This window comes from Drosophila pseudoobscura, chromosome X (assembly GCF_009870125.1).
Source record: "Drosophila pseudoobscura strain MV-25-SWS-2005 chromosome X, UCI_Dpse_MV25, whole genome shotgun sequence".
Classification (NCBI taxonomy): Eukaryota; Metazoa; Arthropoda; class Insecta; order Diptera; family Drosophilidae; genus Drosophila; species Drosophila pseudoobscura.
In genome coordinates, this window is record NC_046683.1 from 18,373,432 (window position 1) to 18,398,956 (window position 25,525).

General features: G+C 43.5%; 1 protein-coding gene across 17 annotated transcripts in view; it reads right to left on the reverse strand.

Annotated features, from left to right (window-relative positions):
- sdk (sidekick cell adhesion molecule) overlaps nucleotides 1-24,128 on the reverse strand; it is a 94,655-nt gene extending 70,527 nt beyond the window's left edge. For 6 of the 17 annotated variants that reach the window (XM_033385518.1, XM_015185916.2, XM_015185911.2 and 3 more), the window contains exons 1-2: nucleotides 16,366-16,609; nucleotides 14,992-15,338 (exon numbers count right to left, since the gene is read on the reverse strand). In XM_033385518.1, coding sequence (XP_033241409.1) covers nucleotides 14,992-15,184 — 193 coding nt within the window. In that variant the 5' untranslated portion in view covers nucleotides 15,185-15,338; nucleotides 16,366-16,609. Of the gene's footprint in view, nucleotides 1-14,991; nucleotides 15,339-16,042; nucleotides 16,115-16,365; nucleotides 16,612-24,111 lie in introns of those variants that run through there. The other 11 variants (XM_033385521.1, XM_033385520.1, XM_033385519.1 and 8 more) reach the window with 6 other exon arrangements.
- Between the last annotated feature and the right edge of the window lie 1,397 nt (nucleotides 24,129-25,525).

Genomic DNA, 25,525 nt, shown 5'->3' on the forward strand with positions numbered 1-25,525 from the left:
CTACCTGTTGTTTCCCTCTCACCTTTCTATCCATTCATAACTTCTAGACTTTTCACAGACTCTGCTGCAGATCGGATCACTATTACATAGAACTTCAATGGGAAGCAATTATTTCCAAAGATGATATCATCTGTGTATCTCCGATAAGAAACATGGATGTGCCTGGGTACCTAAAGCACCGTTAGCCCACTGAGATACATATGTACCGAATCAAAAGGTTATCGCAGCAGCAGCCTACAATCCACCCACAAACAGAAGCAGAGTCGGGGATTCCCACAGAGAAACGAGAAAGGGGCACCACGGATAGGAAGAAACAAAAGAACAAAAGAAGATAAAGAAAAAACAAGTTAAGGAAGCTGCAATAAAATGCATCAGAACAGTTGATGCAAAAAGTTGATGAACCAAAGAGAAAAAAAGGAATGTAAAAGAGATGAACAAAATGCCGTTTGCGCTCGATGGAGCCCGTTATAGATGATGAATAGAATCCTAGGGATCTAGAGAGATCATCTACTAAAAATGCCACATGGAACACCTGGGATATGGATATCCAATGGATATAATTAATTAAAATATCCTCCGTATTATTCGGAAATTTCGAATGCAAATCAAATATACTTTTGCAATGAAATTGTTAATCGGAGAAATTGATTGGCATTGTTGGGGGGAATTTTTTTCAATAACTTTTAATCAATCAACTGATTAAAGTGGAGAGCTTTTACTTTACTTTATTGAAAAGCAGCCTAATGGAGTCCCTCGTCCCCGACCGATGCATCGCCCCGACCAATAGTATACCCAATTAGGTCTATAGATACTTATGTGTGCGGACGTGGATGTGGATGTGGATGTGTGGATCTGGATGTGTGGGAGGCAAAGTGAATGCAATTAAAAGTTTACATTGCCCAATCGTCCTTTCAGGGCGGCCCAAACAAACAGAAAGCAGAGACACTCGAATGCACAGCACAGAACAGCACACACACACACACGCACACGCACACGCACGCACACATCCGAGCAGACAAAGAGCTTAAGCAAACAAATTTGCAGAGCGCAAACTTTTGCCACTGACTGTGCAACTGGTTGGCAGTGACTGTGTGCGTGCGTGCGTGCGTGCGTGTGTGTGTGTGTGTAGTATTTGGCATGGAATTCTGTGGGGGGGCATCTCTGTAGCCCAATGCACATGTTTTGTCCTTTTCTTGCACTTTATTTTGCCTGAAATTTATGTCAAATTAATTACGAAGATGCTTTCGCACGAGAAAGAGTAGGAGCCGCACGACCGTAGAGATGCCCTTCAGTCATTGGGGATTCCACATACCCTTTAAAGGTTTATAAAGGCTTTTCTTGAGTGTTGCACGAACACAACATACCCCTCGTTGCACTTGAATGCTGGGTAGCAAAACTGTAACAGAACGAGGCAGCAGATGCCTCTTTGTTTGGGTGGTCCCCACGGGGGGTGGGGGTGGGGGTGGGGGTGCTCGTGGTGGGGACCACTTAAACTTCGATTTAAAAGAGCGAGGCATGCCCCCTCAGCCCATCTCCCTCTCACCCGCTCGTTTGTCAATTGTCATACAATTTGCGGCGACTGTTATTATAACGGTGAACAAACAAACCGTCAGACAAACCGACAGAAAGACAGCCAGCCAGACAGACAGACAGACAGACAGACATACAACAATTGGGACAAAGAGCTGAACAACATAATTACCACATAATTATATAAGTATGGGGTGCCACGCCACCCCCACTCCGCCCCTCCCCTAATGCTGCTCTTCTTTGGAGCAACAACAACAACTACAGAAACAACAGCCACAATAAAAAAGCAGACAACAACAAAAATTACATCAAAACGAAAGTTTTTGCTTCGCTTTGATACAACAATTTCTTCATATTTTTTTTTTGCGCTCTTCCACCGCGAGGGTTAATGAATTTTAGGGCGAGGCTTGAGACGCATCCCCGAGATTGCCCGCAAAAATGTTCCCATAAGCGAATGGACACAATGGATACACGAATGCAACGAACGAAGACCATTCGGAGAATGGCCATTCGGCGCCGAACGGAGACGATCGGAAAAATCGTTCATTTAAATATTATTTGAAATCTATTAATGTTAATTTATTATTTTTAATTAATAATTTTTTATTTTTTTTTATTGTTTATTATTTTTTATTTATTATTTATTATTTCTAATCTATTATTTTTAATTTATTATTTATTATTTTTAATTTATTATTTATTATTTTTAATTTATTATTATATATTATTTTTAATTTATTATTTATTATTTTTAATTTACTATTTATTATTTTTAATTTACTATTTATTATTTTTAATTTATTTTTTTATTTTTTTATTTTTTTAATTATTTTATCAGCCTTATTTATTTATTATCACCGTTACTTATTAATTGTCAAATTGATTTAGTTTATTAATTAATTATTCAATATCTCAGTACGCATTACTGGAAACCCAGTTGGAAATTCCCATTAGCACGTGAAGCTGGGAATCGATCGATCTTCAAGGGTATCTCAGACTTCGGTTAGGCTTTCTTTGTGGCGTTTTTCAAAGCTTTCAATCGGTCAACCCTTAAGCACCTCCCGCCCCTTACAGTCGCCAGTTTAGACAGGAAAAAATCTCAACAATTGCATGAGACATGGTCTGGTAGACGGGAACGGAGGGGAGATGGGGGAGGGACCTAGTCCGGATCCGAACTCGTATCCGAATCCGTCTCCGACTCCGGCAGAGACTCGAAAACATTCCATGGGAATGCCAAATGCTTGGCCCGCACGCAAACTGCAAATAACTCAAATATTTAGTTGAACAATGAACAGACAAAAGCCAGAGACAGGGAGAGGGCCTCGGGCGGGGTAAATAGGGGCTGAAAGAATCTATGCCACTTACCCCAATTAGGGGAAGCGACTGTTGGGAGGGCTCCCATCAGAGCGGCGGATGAGCGGGAGAAGCGCCACCAAAAAGCAGGCCTAGGAAAGAGTCTAGGCAAATGTTGCATCAATCAGCAATTCGTTGGAGAATTTTTACAACGGAAAGCTCGAACTAATTTTAAATTAAAGTTGAAACGAAGGTCAAAGTCAATGGTTGGAAAAACACCTCTGGAGAATGTCACCTGAGAGAAAACTAGAGGATGAGAGGGATATATCCCCCAGGTTGGGATTATTTTGCTTTGAAAAAGAGGTCTTTCGTTCACAGAGTCCCCATAGATTGGGACAATCGGTAGCCCTGATGACGCACATGCAGAGTCGTCTGCTATGGATCAGTGATCATAGAATGTTATCTATAACTCGACCTTCTATAATTCAGTAGTCGATAATAGACAATTCGATAATCTTAATATATGGACACTCGATACTCTATAAATCTAGAATCACTCTTCCAATAAACTATAATAATTGACAATTCGATAATAATAATCACGATCGATCGATAAATTGATGCATCGATAACCAATCGTTGTAATGCAAATAAGTACAGATTTATTTGCATTATTTGGGACCATAGATCAGGTTTTGAATGGGTCAATCATTCATTCATTCATCCACTATTCCCAGGCTGATTCATCAAGAGATTCCCCGTACTGGGGCGTACCCCTCCCCCTCCCCCTCCCCGTCATTATGCCTCATGCAAATATCATTGTCCGCCCGCCAGGTGTCGCCAATGGCCGCAGCACGAAAACGATGATGATGCTAATTTCAATTTGAAAATTTTTCGAATACATTCAACTTGTGTCGCCGCTGCTGCTGCTGCTGCTGCTGCTGCTGCTGCTGTTGGCCATTTCCGTTTCTTGTTTATGGGCCTCCCCTGGTCCCCTGCCCCGTACTCATTCGCTTGCCATCATAATGCACTTGGCCAAAAAGCGGCTGGCTGGCAACAGTCAGAAAGAGACACATTCCAGGCAGCAGGCAGCAGGGAGGAGGCAGAGGCAGAGGCAGAACCGAAGGCAAACCACAGCAGAACTGAGTCACAAACACAAGACTCGATTCGGAGAGGGAGATCAATATTCATGAATCATGCCACTGGCATGCATCTGGTTAGAAATGCGGGAACTCTTATATTGAAAGAGGGAGCTGGGGCACAGCAAAGAGGTGGGCTTTTGGAGTCCGAGTCCGAGTCTAAGTCCGAGTCCGAGTCCGAGCCATTGGGTGCCGGTCTTTATGAGTTAAGCACCATTCTTTTGGTTGACAAAACTCGGAACTCGTTTCAATTCGATTCGACCGCACTGCCTGCCTGCCTCGCCGCCTCAACTTCTCATTTCCCATTTCCCGATTTCTCATTTCGGTTTCATGGCATACACCTCGCCGTTGTATTGGCTATACCTTTGGCTTTGGCTTTTGCTTTTGCTTTTGCTGCTGTTGTGTGCTGTGTTTTGGGCTATTAGCTAATCGCCGGGCCAACATCCATCATCGATACCGAGTACCAAAGCACATGGAACATGGCAGGCGGCCACAAGTGAAACCCAAATTGATAAACGATAACGAAAAAGAGAACAAAGAGCCAAGAAGAACGAAGCTGGGGATACCCTGGCGTTTCCTTTAAAAAGCAGAAGGTCGAGGGTTGAGGGATTCGGAAAGTGTTGCCATGGAGATGCCATTGGGGAGAGGAAGAAAGGTTTTCTTGAAGGAAAATACGATACAAATATAGTGGAACCGATTTTAGACATAGCCAGGACTAAGGCCAGTCCATGGATTGCAATGGATTACAGACAATAGCAGCAGAATGGAAGGACCTCCGCGATCCGTCTAATCATCTTGTATTATTATGGTATTTTCTTTTTGTATGGCATTTGTTTCGAATGTTTTGCTGTATTTTTTTTTAATTTTTCTGGTATTTTTCGGTATTTTCTGGTATTTTTCTGGTATTTTTCTGGTATTTTTCTGGTATTTTTCGGGTATTTTTCGGGTATTTAAGAGTTTTTTATAGTATTTCTGGTTCGTGAGAACATTAATGTAATTTCAAGTCAAAAACCAAATGATAATCACCACTTTCGAATCGTCGTACTCCCCTGTCCGTGAGGGTATTCAGCGATAGAATGGAAAGTAACGCAAAAAGACAAAATACAATGTTGAAACATTAAAGCCAGCACACATGAGGCTCATTAGAGTGGGGCGATGATGATGGTGGTGGCGGTGGTGGTGGTGGTGGTGGGGTTGCACATTCAATGCAAACAAAAGCCAGGTAACAGGTAACTCTTTTATTTTTTATTTTTTCCTTTTTTTGTCTTTGTCAACAGTTTTGTGTGCGATAAGATTTTTGGGGTTTTTGTCTCTCGTCGATTCGCTTTTTGTTGCAGTTGATTGTGGATTGGGGTTGGCCGCTGCGGTGCGGTGGCAACCATTATCACAAATTATGCATGTGCTCCACTTCTGGCCATCTCCCCCGCCCCACACCGCCACCGTCTACGGCTCTTGGACTCATTATGTCTGCTGTTATTAGTATTATCAGAGCGGGTTCTGGCCAGGGCTGGCAGGAGCGAATTCGGTCAGAGTTGAGCGGAGATTGTCTGTGCAACAAATGTGTGCTGTGTGTGTGTGTTTGAAGTGGCAGGAAACCGAAAATCAAGGGGACGAAAGGCTACCAAAAGACCCCCTGGTATAGGGAATCTGCTGAGACAGTTGCAGAGATATGAAAGGTAAAAGCAGGCTGGTGGTTCGATAGAGAATTTCAAGAACAAATCTCTGCAAGTGATATGCCTGAGAGATCAAGTCTGAATGGAAAAGGGAAGCAGATGAAAGAAAAACAGGATCGAATAAGAATATAAATGAGAGAGAGACATCTCTACTACGAAGTTTTCTATACAGCGATTGATCGTTCTCCACAGATTAAATATCTCCCAAAGATAAGATGAATAGAGACAGATAATATGTTCGATTACGAGCTATAAAGCGATGGAATATTTATTGAATAAATTGTGGGAATGTTTAAGTTTAATTTTTTCGTTAGAATTAAGTTTCCTTGGGGACTTGGGTTCGTTTATCTTGGGCGAAATTTCCACACTTAAATTGGCAAATTATGAGAAATTATAGTTTGAGCTTAATTGGAATATACATCGGATAAGGCGGGGAGGGGCGGGGCTTTGGATAATGGATGGGGCGGGGCAGAAAGCGGAGATTGTCGGAGGATGGATGTCAAGGATAAACGAAGGAGGTATGAAAATTCAAATAAATTATAGCATACGCCAAGGCGCCATAAAACACAAAAGCAATAAAAAGTAAGCGAGCGAAAGGTGCAGGACATACACCTGCCCCCTCGAGCCATGCGCCACCCGCCACCCGCCAACCGCCAACCGCCCCCTTGCCCCAGTCCCATTGCCGCCACGCCACCATCAAGTGGCCGCAATTAAGTGGCAAGGTGGCAAAAGAAGCGAAGGGAAACAAGATGAAGTAGCCCACAGCGACAAGACAATGGGCCACCCACAAGGGGGGAGAAAACAGGAGAGAAGAGGAGAGAGAGGAGCAGGGCAGGAGGCGGCATCTTGTCAACAGCGTGGCAGGCAAAAGGAACAAAAAAAACAGCACACTGTACATAGAAGGCGATCAGAGCACGATACAAATAGAGAGAGAGCAAGGGATGCCGCGTACTCGTATCTCCTCTCTTTCTCTGCGAGGGAAAAAGAGAGCTTGCAATCCCTGCATTATCTGAAGACCCTTTTGCTCCCAACTTCTTGCATGACTGAAAGAGAGAGAATGCTCGGGCATTCCCGACGACTGCGCAGCGGCGCGGAGATCAAAGCTCGGGCCCGAGAATGCAAAAACAAAATGCCCACGGTGTGTGGAGGCAGTGCGTGGATGCTGATCGATTCGTTTCAAACGGCTGTTTCTCTTGTTTTTTACCGTCTTGATATAGAACCCAAGGGATCTGCTTTATTTTTTTGGCTTTTTTAGTAATATCCGTGAAGAGGGTATACAAAAACCTAAGCAATACGTGTACCGGATGATTATTGCCTGGCAAAAGTCTTCTGGCCGTACACCTTTTCTTCCTCCTGCCCTGCACTGCCCTCTCCTTTCCTTTCTTTCTATTGCCCCCCCTTTATCACTCCTTCTATCCTTCTGCAGTCTTTTTATACACCCAATACTCATTTTCGTTGTTTTTCGTGCTTGTTTTTTCCTGCTACTTTTTTTGTTTTGTTCTTATTTAATATTTTAAAGCGTCAACAAGGCGTTGCCCGGGGTGGTGGTTGCCCGGGGGGGGGGGGGGGAGGGGACCAAAAATGAACAAATACTCCAGGCACAAGTGGGGGGGGGTTTAGAGGTGTGACCAGATTCCAGTGGAAGCAAAAGATGATAAAGCGTGTAGAATGTAAAGCGGAGGTTTGCCGGAGGAATAGGGATGTGTGTGTGTGCATAATAAAATTAGCGATAGGTACAGTCGCGCACCTAACCCCTGACCCTGCGTATAAGCTGCAAGACAGTTATGTAGGCCAAAAGGAAAAGATAAGAACGTGTAAGCGCATAGCTAATGAAATGCTTTCGACCCCAACAAAAAGGGTTTCGAAAAGGGGGGGGTAGCAAGGGTGTAGGTAGTAAAGGGAGGGCAGGGAAAGAGAGACGGGGGGGGGGGGATATTAATGCGATAATTTGCCACTGATTCAATCCGTTGTCCGAGAGATCATCTTCAAAATGTGACGATCTCTTTGGCATCTTCCGTTCCGTTCGAGAGTTATTTTCTTCGAAAAGTTCTCGACCTTTTAAAGACTTTGCTGCCAAAGTTAATTGCGAAACAAAATCCCACAGATGCTCTGAATTTTCCTTGCACTTTTCCCCCACAATTATTTTGTGCCTTTTGTTGTTTGGTTGCTTTCCCGAAAAAGAAAACCTCTTGAAACTCCAATCCACAGATTATTTTCCTATTTTGTGGGCTCTTTCGCTAGCGCTCTCTCCCTCGCTCTCCCTCTGTCTGCCTAAGGAGGCATATATTTGGTGGCAGCTACCTGCTGCTGCTGCTTCCCTTGAAACGTGAGACCATGTGTGCAGCACATGTGTGAGTGTGTGTGAGTGTGGGAGGGAGTGTGTGTGTGAATGCAGTCCAAAGACCGGAAATGTCTAATGACAGCACTCGTCGGGCAGCGTCGTCGTCGGCGCCTCGCAGCAGTCAAAGGCCCCTCGAAGAACGAAGGAACTATTCCACAGGCCGGCGAATGTTCGTTCTGTTTGTGCCTTCAGTTTGCACCTGGATGGGTCCTACCACTCGCCGCTCCCCTGAATGTTTCATCAAATCGAAGCGGCATACTCTGCGCTACAGGGTATCAGCTGTGATGGCTCTCTTGGTCTTGCTCCGTCCTTTTGCTGCCGTCTGTTTTGTATGCGAGTCGCCGAAGCGATGTGTGTGTTTCTGTTTGTTGCTTTTGCTGCTGTTTTTTGCCGCTTATGCAAATGCTTATGCCCATTCCCCCCTCCCATTCCTCTTCCCTTCCCCTGTCCATAACCTATGTGCAGCTCACGTCTCAGATCCCCCCTCCCCACAGCTCTCTCTCACTGTTCACTTCTAGGCCTCACCCATTTGGCCTGGCCTTGATCGTGGCGTTGCTTTTGCCCCGCCGTTGCATGTGGAAATTCCACACTCAATCATTCGGCTCAGTCGGCTCTCGCGCCTCGGTTTGACATGCACTGTCTGCAAACCGTCTCTCTCTGCCCATTCTGCCCCTTTGTGGCATGGTTCATCATCATCATTCAGTCATTACGTATACCCTTTGAAGGGGTCTCCATTCTCCATTCCGCATTCCATTCCGAATGGATACGAAGAGATCTCGAAGAAGATTGCAAATATTCCAATGTACCCCCGATTACAGGGTATCTCTGACTCTTGACTATGGCTTTGTTTCTCTCTCTCTTCTTCGAGTTCTTCTTTTTCTACTTCTTTCGCATATTAATTGAACATTGAACACAAAATTGGATGGTGGCGGGGAGCGGGGGGTTTGGGCAATGAAATTCTTGTGGAATCCAAGAAAACAATGCAAAAGAAGGTACTGGGGGGGGGGGGGGGGGCAGTGGGTGTAGTTTGTGATTTCAATTAGTCAATTCTGACTGTACTTCAGAGCCAATGGCATTCATTCATTCATTCATTCATACGTGCTTCATTAACAGCAAAAACACCGAAAAACTATGCTCTTTGTTGCTGTAATATATATTTATAAATTTATGTGTAAAAAAAGGGGAAAAAAATCAAAATTTTCGGGTAAGGTTAAAGAGAATGTTGTGCATCGGTGGAGGTGCAGGGGTGGGAGGGTGAGAGGGGTGGAAGGGGTGGGTGGGGTGGTTGGTTGCATGGGTGGATTTTTACAATTTCTGATTGCATTTATTGCTCTTGTGCTTCTTTTGAAGTTTCTTTTATGTGTGGCAAGTGGATTTCAATGCTAATTGAAATGCGTGGCAAGCAGAAATGAAGTAAAACAAAGCAAAAACACACACAAAGCACCTGTGTGGCTCCACCGGTGTGTGTGTATTGTGTATGTATTTGTTCGGGCCAATTAACAGCAATTGGGCACGCACAGTTTGAGGGGCACGCACAGTTTGAGGGGCACGCACAGTTTGAGGGGCACGCACAGTTTGAGGGGCACACGCTCGCCGCGCATTCGACGCTCGAAAACTGTAGGCCAAAGATTTCGAAAGATCCCGCTTGGAATGCAGTTTGAAATGCACTTGCCCAAGCCCAGTGCCACAGGTCTGAAGTTTGAGATCCACTACACTCGGATACCGAAAATCGATCTGCAGTTTTCAATATCGAAAGTCGCACATTTCTGCATCAAAACGGCTAGCTAGGATCACAATAGTTCTGCCTTAGGAAGGATATCCCACGGGGCGCTACCCATTGCTCTCTTTTGCAGATTTTGGGCTGCCGTTTGGGGCGGTGGACTGCGGTTTGAAATGCACTTCCTTTGGGCATAATCTCAAACTGTGCGAGACGCATTCGGCGCTCCCTGGGAGCCAATCCAATGGACTTTTAGGGACGGCCACGCAAAGGCCCCATCATATATGGGTTTTGGCCAAAAAAACAAAGAAAAAACAAAACAAAATAATTCCGTGGAAAACTGCATTGCGGGAAGAGGGCCGACATTCCAAAGGGCCGAGCCAGGGGATCAGGGGACACCGCTTTTGATGGTCAAAAACACAATGTCCCTACATCCCCCCCACCGCCCCCTTGCACCCGCCTCCCCGTTGCGTTGGTTGTAATTTGGCATTACAGCTTTTGTGCTGATTTTTCGCCCCATCCCCCCGCCCCATCCCTCCCCACATGCCACAACAATTTTGGCCGAGAGGGCCCTGCCTGGGCCCTGTACCGAGTGTCAACAGATCGTTGATAACTATTATTGTTGTTATTTATGAGCGCCCCCTTCCCCCCTTCCTCTATCTTTGCATCACCCTTTGTGCCTCTCTGCCCAGCAATTCCTTTACTTTTTCACCCATGAAATCGTTCAATTACACAAATAAATGCAATTTTCCATCAAAACATGGCGCCGATGAGCCGATAAAAATATGAACATGCCTCCGCCTCCCCTCGGACTCTAATTTTTATACTAAAAACTATAAAAAATAAGTATAAATTGTGACAGTTCTTCTTCAGATGGAATTACCGACGCGCTGGTGTCCTCCATCGGTGGAAAACGTGTCGTGTGTGCCTTTGCTGCCTGCTGGCTGCGGCTTTTCCCGTTGTTTTTTTTGGGAGCAAAATCATTGCGTGTGTGCACACAAATATTTGTCAAATGCAAATCCCGATCGTCGCATTCTCCCGCCTCACAAATGTCAATAGAAATGAATAAGAATAATGCCCCGTGCCTCCACAACAACCATTTTGTGGGTCAATCAATTTTTGACGCAGCAAAATATTCGGCGGCCGCTGGAAAAATGTGATTTATCGAATGCGGTCGCTCGATGGCGGTCAGCGATGATCCATTTCGGGTGCCGCCTCAAACAAAAGCCAACACGAAATTCCTCATTTAATTAGTCGGAAGCTAAAATGTTAGCATACCCTCGAGCAAGGGGTATGCTGATGGGGAAACCTTCCGAAAAATACCCACAAAACAAAGGGTGTCCTGTAGTGTTTAGCCGCTTCGTTGGAGCGGGGCGGGGGAATGATTTTTAAATAATTTAAATTTAAATTTAAATTCGATTGTCATTTCGCATTTGAATAATTGCAGCATAGCGATGGTTGGATGGATGGATGAAACGCAACTAATCATGCAGCAAAAATCATGCCCCACCCCCAAGGGGGGGGAATCTCTAATGCCGCGCCTTTGTCCGTTGATGATTTCTTCTCTGGGGATTGGACTACCTCCCAAATCGAAAATTGTTAATGAAAACTGAATGATTTTCCATGTCCTCAAAGCAAACCAACAATAGATTTCCCAGTATTACATACATTATCCAATGATGGGCACAAATATAGATATCTTTCAAACGTTTGCTCAATTATGTGGAAAAATATACGAAGAAAACAAGATTCCATCTGAAGCTATTTTTGGCATTTTTAAAAATATTTTACTACTTGGCAGGACAACAATTCTTCTGGTCTTTATCCCAATTTTATATTTTTTTTTAATTAAAAAATTTGTATACAAAAATAAATTTCATATTTTTTAATTTAAAAATATAATTATTTTATTTTACACATTTTTTTAATGAAATTATATTTTGTATTAAAAAAATAATTTTAAATAACTTAATTTTATTCTAAGAATATTTTTATTTTATTATATTCAGTATTTCAATTAAATTTGTAGCTTATTTGACTTTTTTACAATAAAAAACATTTTAATTTTTGGTTTAAAAATTGTTTGATTTAGTTTAAAACAAATGGTTTTTATTTATAATTTACTCTACTTTTTTTTAAGAAATCAGCTCGCAACACAAATGTTGTAGATGTCAATGAATGCAGCAATCAATTGGTTTCAAAAACTGTTTATCGTCTGGGAAATATTAATCTTTCGAGTGCAAGATGAATAATTTTTTTGTTGTATTTTTTTCCAACCAATTTTTGCATTTGAACTCAGGAAAAGTCGAAAAAGGAATTATTTTTTATTCATATAATATTCGTAAAGGCTCTCTAAGATCTGTAAGCGGATAAACGGTATAAACGGATAAGCCGCATCTCATTCTTGGAGTCTATCGGAAAAGGTGGGCATTTAATGCCAAGACGTTTATGCAGAAAACAAACTATCGCTGAAATCAGCCTCCGCGTACCGCAAACGGAGAAAAACAAAGGGAAGAGCATTACATGGTATTACACTTGTCTGTGAATTACAGTTACGAAACGCACCATCCATCCATCATGCTCTATATATGCCCCGTGTACCCCACTTGGAGTATCTTATACGAGTATCTTTCACAGTCAATTCCCTTGGACAATCTTTTTAAACGTTTTCGCTTCTTTTTTGTCGCCTTAACCTTCCTCCTTCCCCTCTCCGACCCTCCCCTCCCCTCCCCACCCTTCGCTGCTACGCTACGCAGCGCAAAAAGAGCTTAAAAAGCCATTTCGTGTTTCTTTTGGACGGATTTTACAGTTTTGCGGGTTTCCTTATGCCCTACGCCGAGGTTGAGGGTGTTATAAATTTGGCCAAGCATCTGTATTACCAAGAAACCCCCCCTCCCCTCCCCCCCCATGAGTCACACAGCAACAGGCGGTTTCCGTGCATTTTTCCTGTCATTTAATCTGCCAATTGAAAAGATATTCCCCCAAAACGATTTCTGAATATAGTTTTCATCCTCAATATTCTTAATTTATGAATTATATTTCATGTTATATTATTCTTAAATATTTTGCAAAATATTTTGATCTATGTAGTTGCTGTTTTCTGTTGCTCGAATGCTCTATAATTTGTTCTTCTAGTTTTCCGTCTTCCGTATCTACGATCATAGTTTCGAATTAGAATCTATCAAGAGAGATGGAGCTATAGGCTATACTAAGGTCTTAGACTCTCTAGGGTTATTATGAATAAATATATTTATTTTTATATATGTTTTTTTCTAGATATAAAGGAATAGTTTGGGACTTTTTGTTGTTGGGAATGGGAATATATTGAATCGGAGGATCTTTGTGAGGCAAGCGAGGGGCAGAAATGGGGGAAAGGTGTACAATCTTCGGATTGGCTGGAATTTAGAATTCTTTGTTATTCGCTTTTGGTTGGAAAAGCGATTTCCCTGCGCTGTTAAATAGATGTCACAAGTTAATGAATAGACCAGTCAGACGGACGGACGGAGAGACAGACAGTCGTGTCCGTGGCATGGACAGAAGGTGCATGCAACAGAACAACTGAAAGTTGAAGCCAATTATAAAACTGTCTTCGATGTAGTGCTGTTTCGGATTCAGTTTTGACGTCACTTGTTCTGTTTGCCTTGTAACCCGAGAGATGATGCCACAAATGTCTTAGCAAAGCAGAAAGGAGGCGGCACAGAAAAAACAAAAAAAAAAAGCGAAGCAAAGAAGGCAAGAAACACCCAAAGGCGGCAGAAGAAACAGATGAGAGACGAAAGTATAAACAGCTGGACAAACAATTTGCATTTTCTGTCAGATTTTAGATGATTCTCTCCTCTCTTTTCTTCCTTTTTCTTCGTGCGGAGGGAGGTGGAGGGGTGCATACAGTTTGACATGCACCTGCCACCAGGAAAAAAAAAATAGTCCATAGAATTTCTGCCTTCGTGCAAATCAGTCGCTGCAGAAAGGTTCCATAAGCGAACGGATAACATCCGAAAAGAGGGAGAGGTACATCGAAATATTTCAGTGGAATATCTCTCGATTCTGAACACTCCAGTATCTTTATCTGTAGAGTTGAACAATTCGAACAACGATTTCAAGCTTCAAGGAACGCCCCCGCAAAAACCAGAGGCCCGAATACCGAATACCGAATACCGAAATAGCCTCCAAACAGCACAAACAGAGCCTGAACAATCAGCCTGAGGGACCCATTGTGGTACCCCCTAGCCCCTCCCCAACCACCAACAACAACAACAATCGCCCCACAAATGAGTGAAAATGCGAGGGGGTGGGGGGGTTGGAGGGTTGGAGGTTATCCAAGTGCCGCGAAATTCGAATCGGAAATTTGTTGATTTTGTATTAAATATTTGATTTAAGTGGGTATTATATACGTTGTACCCCTGAAGCTTATATTTGGTTGTCCAGGCCTCCCGGCTATGCAAATATTGCACAAATACAATTGGGGGCATGCAACGTGTACGCGTGTACAGTACGGCTCACAGGCGATAAGGCAGAACATCTCGTCGAAGAACTACCCAGCGAAAGGTACGCCCGGAGATTACACAAATTGCATTCCCACATGTTCCAAGAGAGAGAGATTCTTTTCAACACGAGATGATTTCCAGTCCCAGCGAAATTGCAAGTTCTGCAATTCTCAGTTCGGGAGAATCTTCCCAAGTGGATCCTCTGCTATTTCCTCGGAGGAACCGTCAACACTGTGTCTCTTTGGGCCTCAAGACCTTGCCTATCATCTTACAGTTACTTCTTGATGGTTCGCATAACAGCCACGGGCGGTTCCATTTTCTCTTCACAGAAAACAATAAAGAAGAAGAAATTCGTAAAAAAAAAACACTAAATAAAATAAGAACACAAATTCCGGCAGATCGTGGAAAAGTGTTGAAAATTTTCACACAGCGAAGTAGCAGACGACGAAAGACCTTATCGCTAGTGTTCTCACATTCAAATTCTACAAAAGTGCAAATATTTTGGGTTTAAAATGTGAATTGGGCCACCACCCCCGCCACCGACGGGGCGAAGATCCACTGCAAGTACGCCTTTCAGGGGTTTCTACTCTTGATAAGACGCAAAACACATCGAAATCGTATGCGATCGACGAAATTCGACATCGAAAAAGAGTCGAATGCGCCCGCCGTTCGGGCTTCCGAAATTCCCACGGCTGTTTGTTTTGTATGTACTTGTTTTTCTTGAAACCGAAAGAACCTCAAAAGGAAAAACGAGAACCGAAAATGGGGGAGGGGGAAGCACGAAGCCGAGTTTATAAGGGAGAGCAGCACTTACCCGCGTAACATGAGCAGCTGTCCGCGTTGAGCAGCAGCAGCGCTGCCAGCAAAAGCAGCGACGTTACCAGCGACTGCGACTGCGACAGCGATATTTTGAGCCACATTCGTGTTCCTGCTTCGTTGACGTCGACGCGCTGACGACGACTGCGACGCAGCGACGACGCTAAAGATCGCCGCTGGTCTCTCATCATTTTGGGCTCTCTCTCTTTCGGCTGCTTTTCTTCGATATCGTTGATTCTTTTTGGCTGCTTCTGGCTTTTTTTTTTGTTTTTTTTTTTTGGTTTTGTTTGATTAAAGTTAAATTGTTTTTGAATTTTCTTGCGTTTTTCTTAATTCATGTTGACTCTGGGAGAGAGAATGAGAAAGAGAGAGAACAAACATTAACCAAAACATGAAAACATGAAACATGGTAAACGTTATTTTAGTTTTCTCATTTGCTTTGTGTCAGTCATTCGCCCAGACGCACACACAAACACACACACACACACACAGTCATAGGCACACCTGCCACAGGTAGCAGCAGCGGGAAAGACAGAGCGCGTTCGCTCTGAGTCAGAGAGAGGAAAAGAGAGGGAGGCACGCTTTAAAACCAAACGTCTGTGGTCAGAGAGAGACAGAGCGCTCACGATCAGCCGCCAAACTAAGCCCAAGGTGTATTTAAATAAGGTGAGGCATGTCAGCGAGCAGCCAAACACAATTAAACTAATTTTAATTTCGATGCGGCATGAGCATAAGAGATTGACAGCGACAGAGCCGAAACAACAGCTCGGGGGATCGGCAATGCCTCACCTTAAACAAGGAACACCTTGGACAAAGCCAGGCCACAAATTTAATTGGAATCGTCTCTCTCGCTCTCTCGCCACGCTACACACAACCACGATCCACTCCACTCTCTTCTGACCAGACTCTCTCACTCGGCAAATGCTTGCCTCTCTCTTTTGCTGTTTGTTTGAACCCTTTTTCGCTTTTGGACTTTTGTTTTTTGGACTGGTTGCAAGAACCAGTTTTTCCCATATGCAATTCTCTCACGCACACACAAACAAACTCACAGACACATTCTCAAGTTCGAATTCGAACCAAAAAGTTATTTAATTTTGTTTATAAAATATGTTTTAGGCGCTCTTTTTGTTTTCATTTTGGCGCATTTCTTTCCTTTTTGTTTTGCTTGTTTTCACTCACATACACTCACAAAAAAACAGAATGAAACACAAAAAAATAGTAACAAAAATGTTGGGTGAGAGGGAGACTGAGGGATCGCTGCAGCAGCGCGCGCGATCGCTGCACAATTCCCAGAAAAAAACACAAGAGAAACAGAAAGAGCGAGAGACGGAGACGGAGATCGGGGGAATGGAATAGGACAACTTTTATTTACTTCTCTTGCGCCTGCTTTTAATGTTGTTTCTTTTATTAACCATTTGCTTCGTTAGACTTCTTCCTACTCCGGTCTGGTGTTTCAAAACACAGAAGCAGCAGCAGTGGAGCAACCGAAAGCGACGAACGACGAGCGACGACGAAAATGACGACGACGATGCGACGTAGTCGGCAAGAACAACCGTTATGCGCGCAGGCAGAAAACAAACTGTGCTGCTGCTGAAGAGCAGCATTGGTGGGCCAGCTTGGTTTGGCTCCGGCGACGGCGACGCCAACGTTGACGTCGGCACGAGCAGAGGCAGCGACAAGCAGCCACAGCAGTGCCAGCCAGCGTCGCACAGTGGTCTGCATTGCGCCAAATGTGAAGCTGTTGATATTGGTGGAATATTCGGGATTCAAGAGGTTAGTTGTATTGCATTGTTGTAATTAAAGGCATAAAATAATAATTCCCTTAATAAATGTATAAATATACGATGCATGTTTTTCTGCATAGGAAGAGGGAATGGAAATTACAGTCAATATTTATATTTCTTAAGCTATTCAAATGAAAGCATTCAATAATAATAATATATATTTCATGAGTAAATCAAAACGAATATATGTTTTTGTACAATAACATCTCTAAGAAGGTATAATGCTATAAAAAGATAAGGAAAATTTTAGTTTGAGTGAATTTTGTTCATGAATTCCGTTTAATAATGTCATTTAGAGTATATTTGTATCTTTATGGTATGTACATTCATATACATATAAGAAAATGGTCGTATAGACGATCACCTAATGCCACAATGTGAAAATCACTCAAAGAAAATCACGTTGGTTCCACTGTCCCACAGACTATCGGAATAAGCACTCGTGCTGGAGTAAGCAAACGGCCCTCCGACTGGCGCCATCTGGCGCCTGGCCTTCGTTTGAGTGAGCAGATTCCCATCGAAGGCGGTTACATTTGAACGGTCTTTGAGTGACTTTCGGTGTACCGTAACTCCTAGCGATGCCGAACGGATCGTCGGGAAAATCGCTGCAGCAGCGGCTAATTAATGTACGGTTTTTTGTTGCTGCTGCTGTTTGAAATTTGTTAACAATTGTGTCGAATGACTGCCTCGTGGGTGCGCTGAAGTATTGCCTCAGCAGAATTACCCCTCGAAGGCGGCTACATATGAAAGTGAGTGTCTTTGAGTGACTTTCGGCATAGTTTTTGTACTCCTCCACAGGTTGGTGTTGCGGCTGGAAGCTGCTGCAGGAGGATAATAATTAGTGGATGCGCACTTTTGATGATTTTGCGCAAACTTTTGTTCGCAGTGAAAATTTACTGCACAGGAGGGGTTTAATGGAAAATGCATGTACGAGTGGGCTAAATAAATATGTAAGTTCTTATTGCTTTTGGCCCTCTCTTTGGCCTGCTTCCCCTCGCATTTTCGTCCTGATTATTTAAGTGTGTTAACAACACATTTTGGCTATTAAACTTGGCGTTTTTCCCCTGCATTGCATTAAAATTATACACACACACACACACACACACACACGCACCCATACGAAAATGTATTCAAAATGTAATGCAATTGCAAGTTGTGTGCGTGCCTCCGTCGCCAGCTCTCTGCTATTTCTCTCTCGCTCCCTCTCTCTGTCTCCGATTGTATAGCCTTCAGTTTCCACTCCTTTTGGGATGAGCAGCAAATGAGTGCAAAAGCAGAAACAGCAGCAGCAGCAGCAGCAGCACACAAGAGAAAGATGCGAAATAAAATGTGCATGCATTTCAAAATGCACTTAAAAATTGTTTTCGCTCCTCTCTGCGTTCATATGAATGTGTGCGTGTCTGTCCCCCGCCAGGGGTCACAGGTCAACTTCGTCGCCTGCCAATTAAAAGTTTGTATGCGCTGCGGCGACCTCCATGGCGCACACAAAAGTATTGAAGAGGGAAAGCTCTGCCACCAGAGATGCCAGATCGGAGTTGTGTACCGCAGCGTGACTCACGATCGTCAGGCAGTTACGAGTGCCATTCGCATTCGCATTCGCGAATCCCGAGTCCCAAATCGAACGAGGGATGCCATTCAGAACGAATGTTTCCGTTCACTAACGGGATATTTGTACAACGAATCAACATCATTCCAATAATATGTGGAAGTGGAACAGGGGTGTGGGATCACCTCTGAGAGCTACATATGTACATCCCCAATCCCCACTGCGATGTCGCCCCAAAAATTTGGTCCACAGGACAAACTCTAAAGCAACATCCACCATCAGTACCACCATTACCATCACTATCTATGCTTCCTCTGACTGAGTGTTATTTTGTACATAGAAGATCATTTTAATTTCCTTGGGACAGAGTTCCATTCCTTATGCTAGAGTTCAAATTATACAACAATTGCATTTATAGCATTATAGATAAAAATACAATATGCACACACATACATATGTATATAGATATATGTATATATAATAATATATATATATGTATATATAATATAAAAAACAGAGAAACATAATTTTAGTCTTCCGATTTTGAAACAAATCCTGGTTAAACTATGGCGAAACCCTTTTACCTGCACCTTGATGATTGAATTCGAAAAACCTTGGGGAACTAACAAGTTTACAAATTTATAATTTCCATCTGATATGAATGAATGGAATGTATCATTTTTCAAAATTACACTCGCGAATTCAAGGAAAAATGTAAATGTAAAGTAAAGCGAATACAGTTAACAGGAAAAAGGAGCAAAATAGGTACAGCTGCGTTCAATGATTGACGTGAAAGTGGCTTTTGAATTCAACTGTTGAATTAAATGATAAGCACAGGTTCTTTTTGAATTGATTATCAAAGGGATTCGAGTACATATGTGTATAAAAGGGCTCAAAGGCCTTAACGAATTAAAAGGTGAACTAAGGGCATCGAATTGCATATACCCTTGAAAATAAGGGTTATACCCACGGAACACATAAAATCATCGCATATATGTCGTCATTATGGTGATCCGGTTTCGGTTATTAGTCGCTTCCTGCAGGATGCGTTCGAAATTGTAGGTACAAATAAATATAAATTGTATAATTACGATGAAATCATTTAATCGTCCTGTGAACGTGAGTGAAATAGTGATATTAACGTAGCGTTAAGGGGACTCGCTGTGCATCATAAAGGAGTTGGCTTCGTTAAAGACTTTCCTTAATTTAATTACGCTTAATTGAATGCCTCCTCTTGCATCGTTATACCATTTACATACATTATGTACACAACTTCAAGTACATATTTTCAAGGGGAAAGCAATCACGAGCACGAAAGTGGCACGAGCTCATCCCTGGCACACACACACACACACACACACGCACACGCATCACACATAAAGCGCGTTTTCGAGCAACTTTATTAATGCGATTTCAGTTAATTATCAACACAACAATTACAGAAACACCCACACACGGAAAGGAGGAGGATTTTTGATAAAACGGGGGTCAGAAAAAACCATAAAGTTTTGGCGGTCGTGGTTTTTGATACCCTAGCAGTCCCGCTATAATTAATAATTGGTAGGGTATTCAGAAAAATAAAAAATATATATATACTATAATTATAAATATAACTAGGGGGCCAGCCACCTTCCATTTACGCTTTTCCTAAAACTATCTACATATGTATATCATTTTTAGATCTTGAAATTATAGAAGGTATCTTTATATCCATATACTATTATTAGTAGATGAAAGCTTTTCGCTCGGCAAATGTTTGATTGAAGTCCGTGCACCCTCTGTGCATGCAAAAGGGGAAATTATCGTGGGAAAAAGGTGCCTTTGGACTGATTGAAACGACGCCTTTAACTGTGCTTTTGCATCCAATTGCAGGTTCATCATAATTGCACTCGTCACAACATACACATGGCTCGACGTTTTGCACTCAGCTCAGGGCCTGCTGGCCCCGCCCACGCACAGGTCGTAGTCGTAGTCGTAGTCGTAGTCGTACTGTTGTGAGCCGGATGCTTGCAATCGTGCAACAAGTTGGCTGAACCGATGGCGAGGACCAACGACGCGTCGGTCAAACTTGTCAGAAAGAGGGAAAGTGGGCTCCTTGCGTGTGTGTGGGCTGGAGTATCTGTGTGTGAGTGAGTGTGAGTGTGTCTGTGTTTTGAGTTTGAGTCGGAGATTCGCTCTTCCTGAGTTGTTTGCTTGTTTTTCTTCGCTTGGCTTTGCTTGGACACACGCAAATCAGAATCACAAATCCATGGAAAACTTTTTTCTTGCTTCTTGCATCTAAAATGGCAAACAAAAAGTGCTGCCTACCTTTGGGTGCTTTGGGAGAAATTTCCACCATCAACAAATGGCTTAAGAATGAGGTTTTGGCGAACGGATGAGGGAGAATGCGATTTAAAAGGGTCCAGGAAATTGGCCAAAACAAAAAGTTGATTAAATTAAACATGAAATACCATTAAGCGAATGGTATTGTTTGTAATTTATACACACAAAATCGGACCTGTGGAATGGAACGGAAGCGGAAAAGCAAACAAGTCCAAGTGGAATTAAAGAACTGAAAACGGGGCTGAAAAGATTTCGAGTAGATCTTGGACTACCGAATAAAAGACTTGCAAAATATTTACAAATATTTGCTATATAAATTGTAGATATATCTACTCTTCTGATTGTTTTTATGTCGGGAACAGCGGACATGTGAAGTAAATTCACTTCGTGGAAATGACTGGATAAACTCCGAAAGGAGCACTCAAAAATGAGTTGTTGAACACAAACATTTTCCGTATCTTTGTATCTAAAATCTATCGAAAAGCACCATTCAAATTACAGGTAATGACAGGAGGAAAGTGTTACGGATTTGAGGGGGGGGTGGGGCGATTAGGCGGGAGGTGCAATGTAGCCACTGGCGTATAAGCGGATTGATGTGGCTGTCTAGTCTGTCACTTTATCTGAAATCTCCTGGACAATGGGCGGCACGGCACTTCAGGGCAGTCCATGGTCTCTGGGGATTGCTGTACGGCGCACAAGCCTGAGAAGGATTTTGATTTGAAAGCGTTGTGGGATGGCGAGAGTTTAATGCCAAGAGTTTAATGCCAGGAGTTTAATAGGAAAGACATAGAAATAGAGATAGTGCAGTAAAATGTGGTTCTATTGAACTCAAATGAAATGAAAGCTAATGAAGGAGATAATTTCCATTTCAGGACAAACAAAAAAAATAGCTGAAATTGAATGGAATGACACGGAATGAAAACAGACTTTTGAAATCAAATAATAGTCTTAAAATTTGAATGAAATTAACAGGAAGAGCAGCACGTTTCATTTGGAATTAATTGATAATGAAATATTTATACGCATGTTTCAGACTCCCGTACAGATGTATGTACATAACTGTCGTATACAATTTCCCACACCGTGCCCGTACCCGGTGTTTCAGGCAGTCAGCCAGAATGCTGGCTGGTTCATTAAAAATGCCCCACAAACAAACGGATAAAAAATGGCAACCCAACTTAATTATATCTAATTGAGTTAAATGATTAACAGAGCATTCCACTCTCCAGGGCCTCCCGTCCGGCCTCCCATCCATTCGCATTAGCATTCGGAATTGGAATTGGAATCGGAATCGGATTCACGTTCGCATTCGCATTCGCATTCGCTCCTCCCTGTGACCCGTGACCTGTGATCCATTCATTTCCACATGGCCAACTGATTGGTCAGTCGGACAGAGCTTAACACTCAAATTGATTTGAAATGTGCTTAAAAAATTATGCTCAATACGGATGGAAAAGAACGGCACGGCATAGGTGGGGTCTCTCTGTCTGTCTGTGTCTCTCGGAAAACTGGAACGGGTAACTCGGAACGAGGAACTGGGAACTGGGAACAGGGAACAGGAAAACCTGGTCAATATGCAGATGAAATGCATTTGGAAAAAACAAATCACAACTCTGCATTGGGGAAGCACCGGCCTTTCTCCGTTTCTAAGCCATTCGTTGGCCGCCATCGCATTGGCCCCACCAATCCCACCTCAGCGGCATTCGGTGTTGACAAGCTCGTCGCAAAATCACACAAAGTATGCAACAAAAAGAAGCGAAAAACAAGCGAGGAAAAGGACGCCAAAACAAAAGAGAGATTCGGGGAATAGGAAAAGAGAACGAATCTGTTATGCTCTTTCCAATTCTTGCAGGGATTTTAGGCAGAAAACGGGCATCAATCAATTGTCGATTGTTAAGAGAGAGGAGAGGAATGAGTGATGCAGTGGAACATTGACATACGTCTGGAACGAAAAAGGATCAATTGGAATGCCAGTGGTGGAACATGAAACGAGAATAGCATTGGGATTGCCTTGGAATAGGTGGAGAAAAACACTGGGATTCAATAATAGATTGCAAGATTAATGTAATTGGAATGGAACAGTGGACTATTGACATGCGATTGGAATATAGCACAGATTATCCGCAACAAATCCAGTCATAGCTCAGACACATCCAACGTTCCAGAGTAAGAGAGAGGGTAAGAACACTATCCTAACCCCGGCTAGCAGCTGTCAAATGTATTTGCGCATGAAAATCCATCCGACACCATCCCAACCACAGTGCAACCTTGCCACAGACGCACACACATACGGAGAGACCCTCCCCAGAAGCAGGTTCTCCCCATCTGGTGGAGGGGGGGTGAATGCAACAAGTTCCTGCAGTAGTCATTCCATTTCATTCGCTTCGATTCCATTCGATTCGATTCGATACCGATTCTTTTTATTGCTGTTGCTGTTTGTTCTTTGGCATTTGCAACTTTTGCATGGCGAACGGCAGTCTGCCCGCACTCTGGCTCCACTCTGGCTTCACTCTGGCCCCACTCGGGGCCCACTCTGCCCCCACTCTGGACGGTACTTTGCCGCTACTCTGGTCCACTCCTCTGATTTTGTTGCCAATCAACACCTAACCACCGTGCATGCCCAACCATACTTGTACCATGGCCCGATGGCAGTGCCTTTTGGCAGGAATATAAGCCAGGACTTTGCGTTATTGGCATTCGTCGTGATGTGGACACAGACTTCAGGACATTTCGAATACACGGTGATGGACGATGGACACACGCTGCCAGGTGCAGGTACAGACAGCGATAGGATACGGCAGGAATACAGAATCGGATTCCGATACGGACACAAACACTTTTGGCTAATCGAATTTGAGTTTCAGCCAAATGAAGCGTATCAGGCAAATGCAATTGCAAATGTCGATCCCCCCACGAAGGAGAGTTGCAGATGGAAATGGAAATCGACAGCGGTGGCGATGGCGGTGGCGGGGGCGGGGGCGGGGGCGGGGCTCGAGGCAGTTCGTGGCAGTTCGTGGGGGATGCATTTATATAGTATATGTGGGCGTGGAACATCTGTGTATACTATATCGCTGGTTATTTAATCAAACATCTTCCTTTGTGTAACTAATGGGACATTGAGGGAGCGAAGGGAAAGGGACTGAGGTGTGAAATGCATTAATGGAGTATTCATGGGGGATCCCCAAAGCTCCACCCCCACCACCCTCCTCCTAATTCGATTTTGTGCGGTGGTGGAGCGGTCAGAACTTAACTGCGGTGTCAAAAGCATTGTCGTCCCCACTCCATCCTTTGAGGCTGTTTTCGGTTGTCATTAGCGATGTTGAGCACTGTTAATTTGACATTATATCGATTAAAGGAATTACACCGGGAGTATGTCTGCGCTCGCAGCTCTAGGGGCACTGAGAGGTAGAGAGAGAAGGGCGGACGGTGGTGGGGGCAAGGGGCAGGTGGGACAATAGTTACAAACCAACTAAACATAGCACTTAAGTTGTCACTAGTCCTGCCATCGGCTGCTGCTGCTGCTGCCAACAATTCCTCAGGGCTCCATTTGAAGTTGTTCGAAATGTGCTTTTCTTTGGTCCAATTAAAAGTTTCTCCATCGAGCCAACTCCCGTTTATATCTGTTTTAGATACTGCAAGCGAATTAGCCAAGTTCTAAATGAACATCTCGTTGAATGTCCTCTTAAACGCTGCCCTGCTTCCCGCTGAGCGGCTGTCGACAGAGGTACATTTGGTCGTTTACTTATGGGAACTTTCTACTGGGAATCAAGTCAAAATTCGACGAAAAAGCCCCAACGGAAGCAGAGTATAAAGATTAAAAAGTCAATGCAAGGCATGTGCTTGATTGCAAGTCAGATTTATCGAGAATTAACCGGGACTATCGAAAGACTTTGCACTTTTGCTGGGACCGTTCACATCAAAAATTTGAAGATACAAAACCGCAGAATCTGGATGATCATAACTACCAGATTGCAGAGTTACGATCAGAATAGATTATTATTATAGCCAGAATGAACAAATCGAATTTGCAGTGCCAACGCAACCCCTCTCTCTCTCTCTCTCTCTCTCTCTCTCTCTCTCTCTCTCTTACACACACACTCTTTCTCGTGCAGTGTGCGCCTTCGGCGGAGGGGAGCGAGATATAATGGCTAGTTTTGGTGTGAGAAGCGAGAGAGGAATCACAGCCAGTAGCATAAAAATGAAAATAGATAAAATATTCTGGAGCTCCGATGAGCGGAGTGCAAGAATTCAAATGGTACCTCTCTTTTTCCCTATGTTCTCCCCACTCTCAAAACAGGCTTGAAAACAATTCAGAGAATCCTCTCCACGCATTAGCCAACAAATGAATCTTAAAAAAACTCGCATATTTGTGCAGCTAAGTATTCATCAAATACAATTTACTCGCAATAGTTCTGAAGCTATCAAGAACGTCCTCCAAGTGCTCTTCACCAAGAAAGTTTACACATCGATAAGTGGCGATTATTTTCGATTACGCTTGTGCTCCCCGCCCCCCCCAGTGACCCAGTGTCCACTCGACAGTAAGTAGTCTCCCTTCAATCTTGTGTGGGAGAAGCCCGCTGTCTGAAAGCTATTTGTGGTGGATGCTACGGGACGGGGAGATGGGACTGTGGTTAGCAGGAACGAGGGGAGGCCTCTGCCTGCATTGCGACAAGTTGGCGCCTCTATCAACTGGTGTCCAATTTGTTATGGACAGCTAAAAGTGGCAATGCGCGACGCCGTAAATCAGGTGTGCCTGTGGTCCTCACACTCTCTCTGCCTCTCTGCGCTTATTTTTCGTTGCGTCCTGGTGCCTCAAAGGAGACCCTTAGGGACCGACGGGTGGCAAGCGGCTTTGTCTTGGGGCAGGACCGCTCCGAACC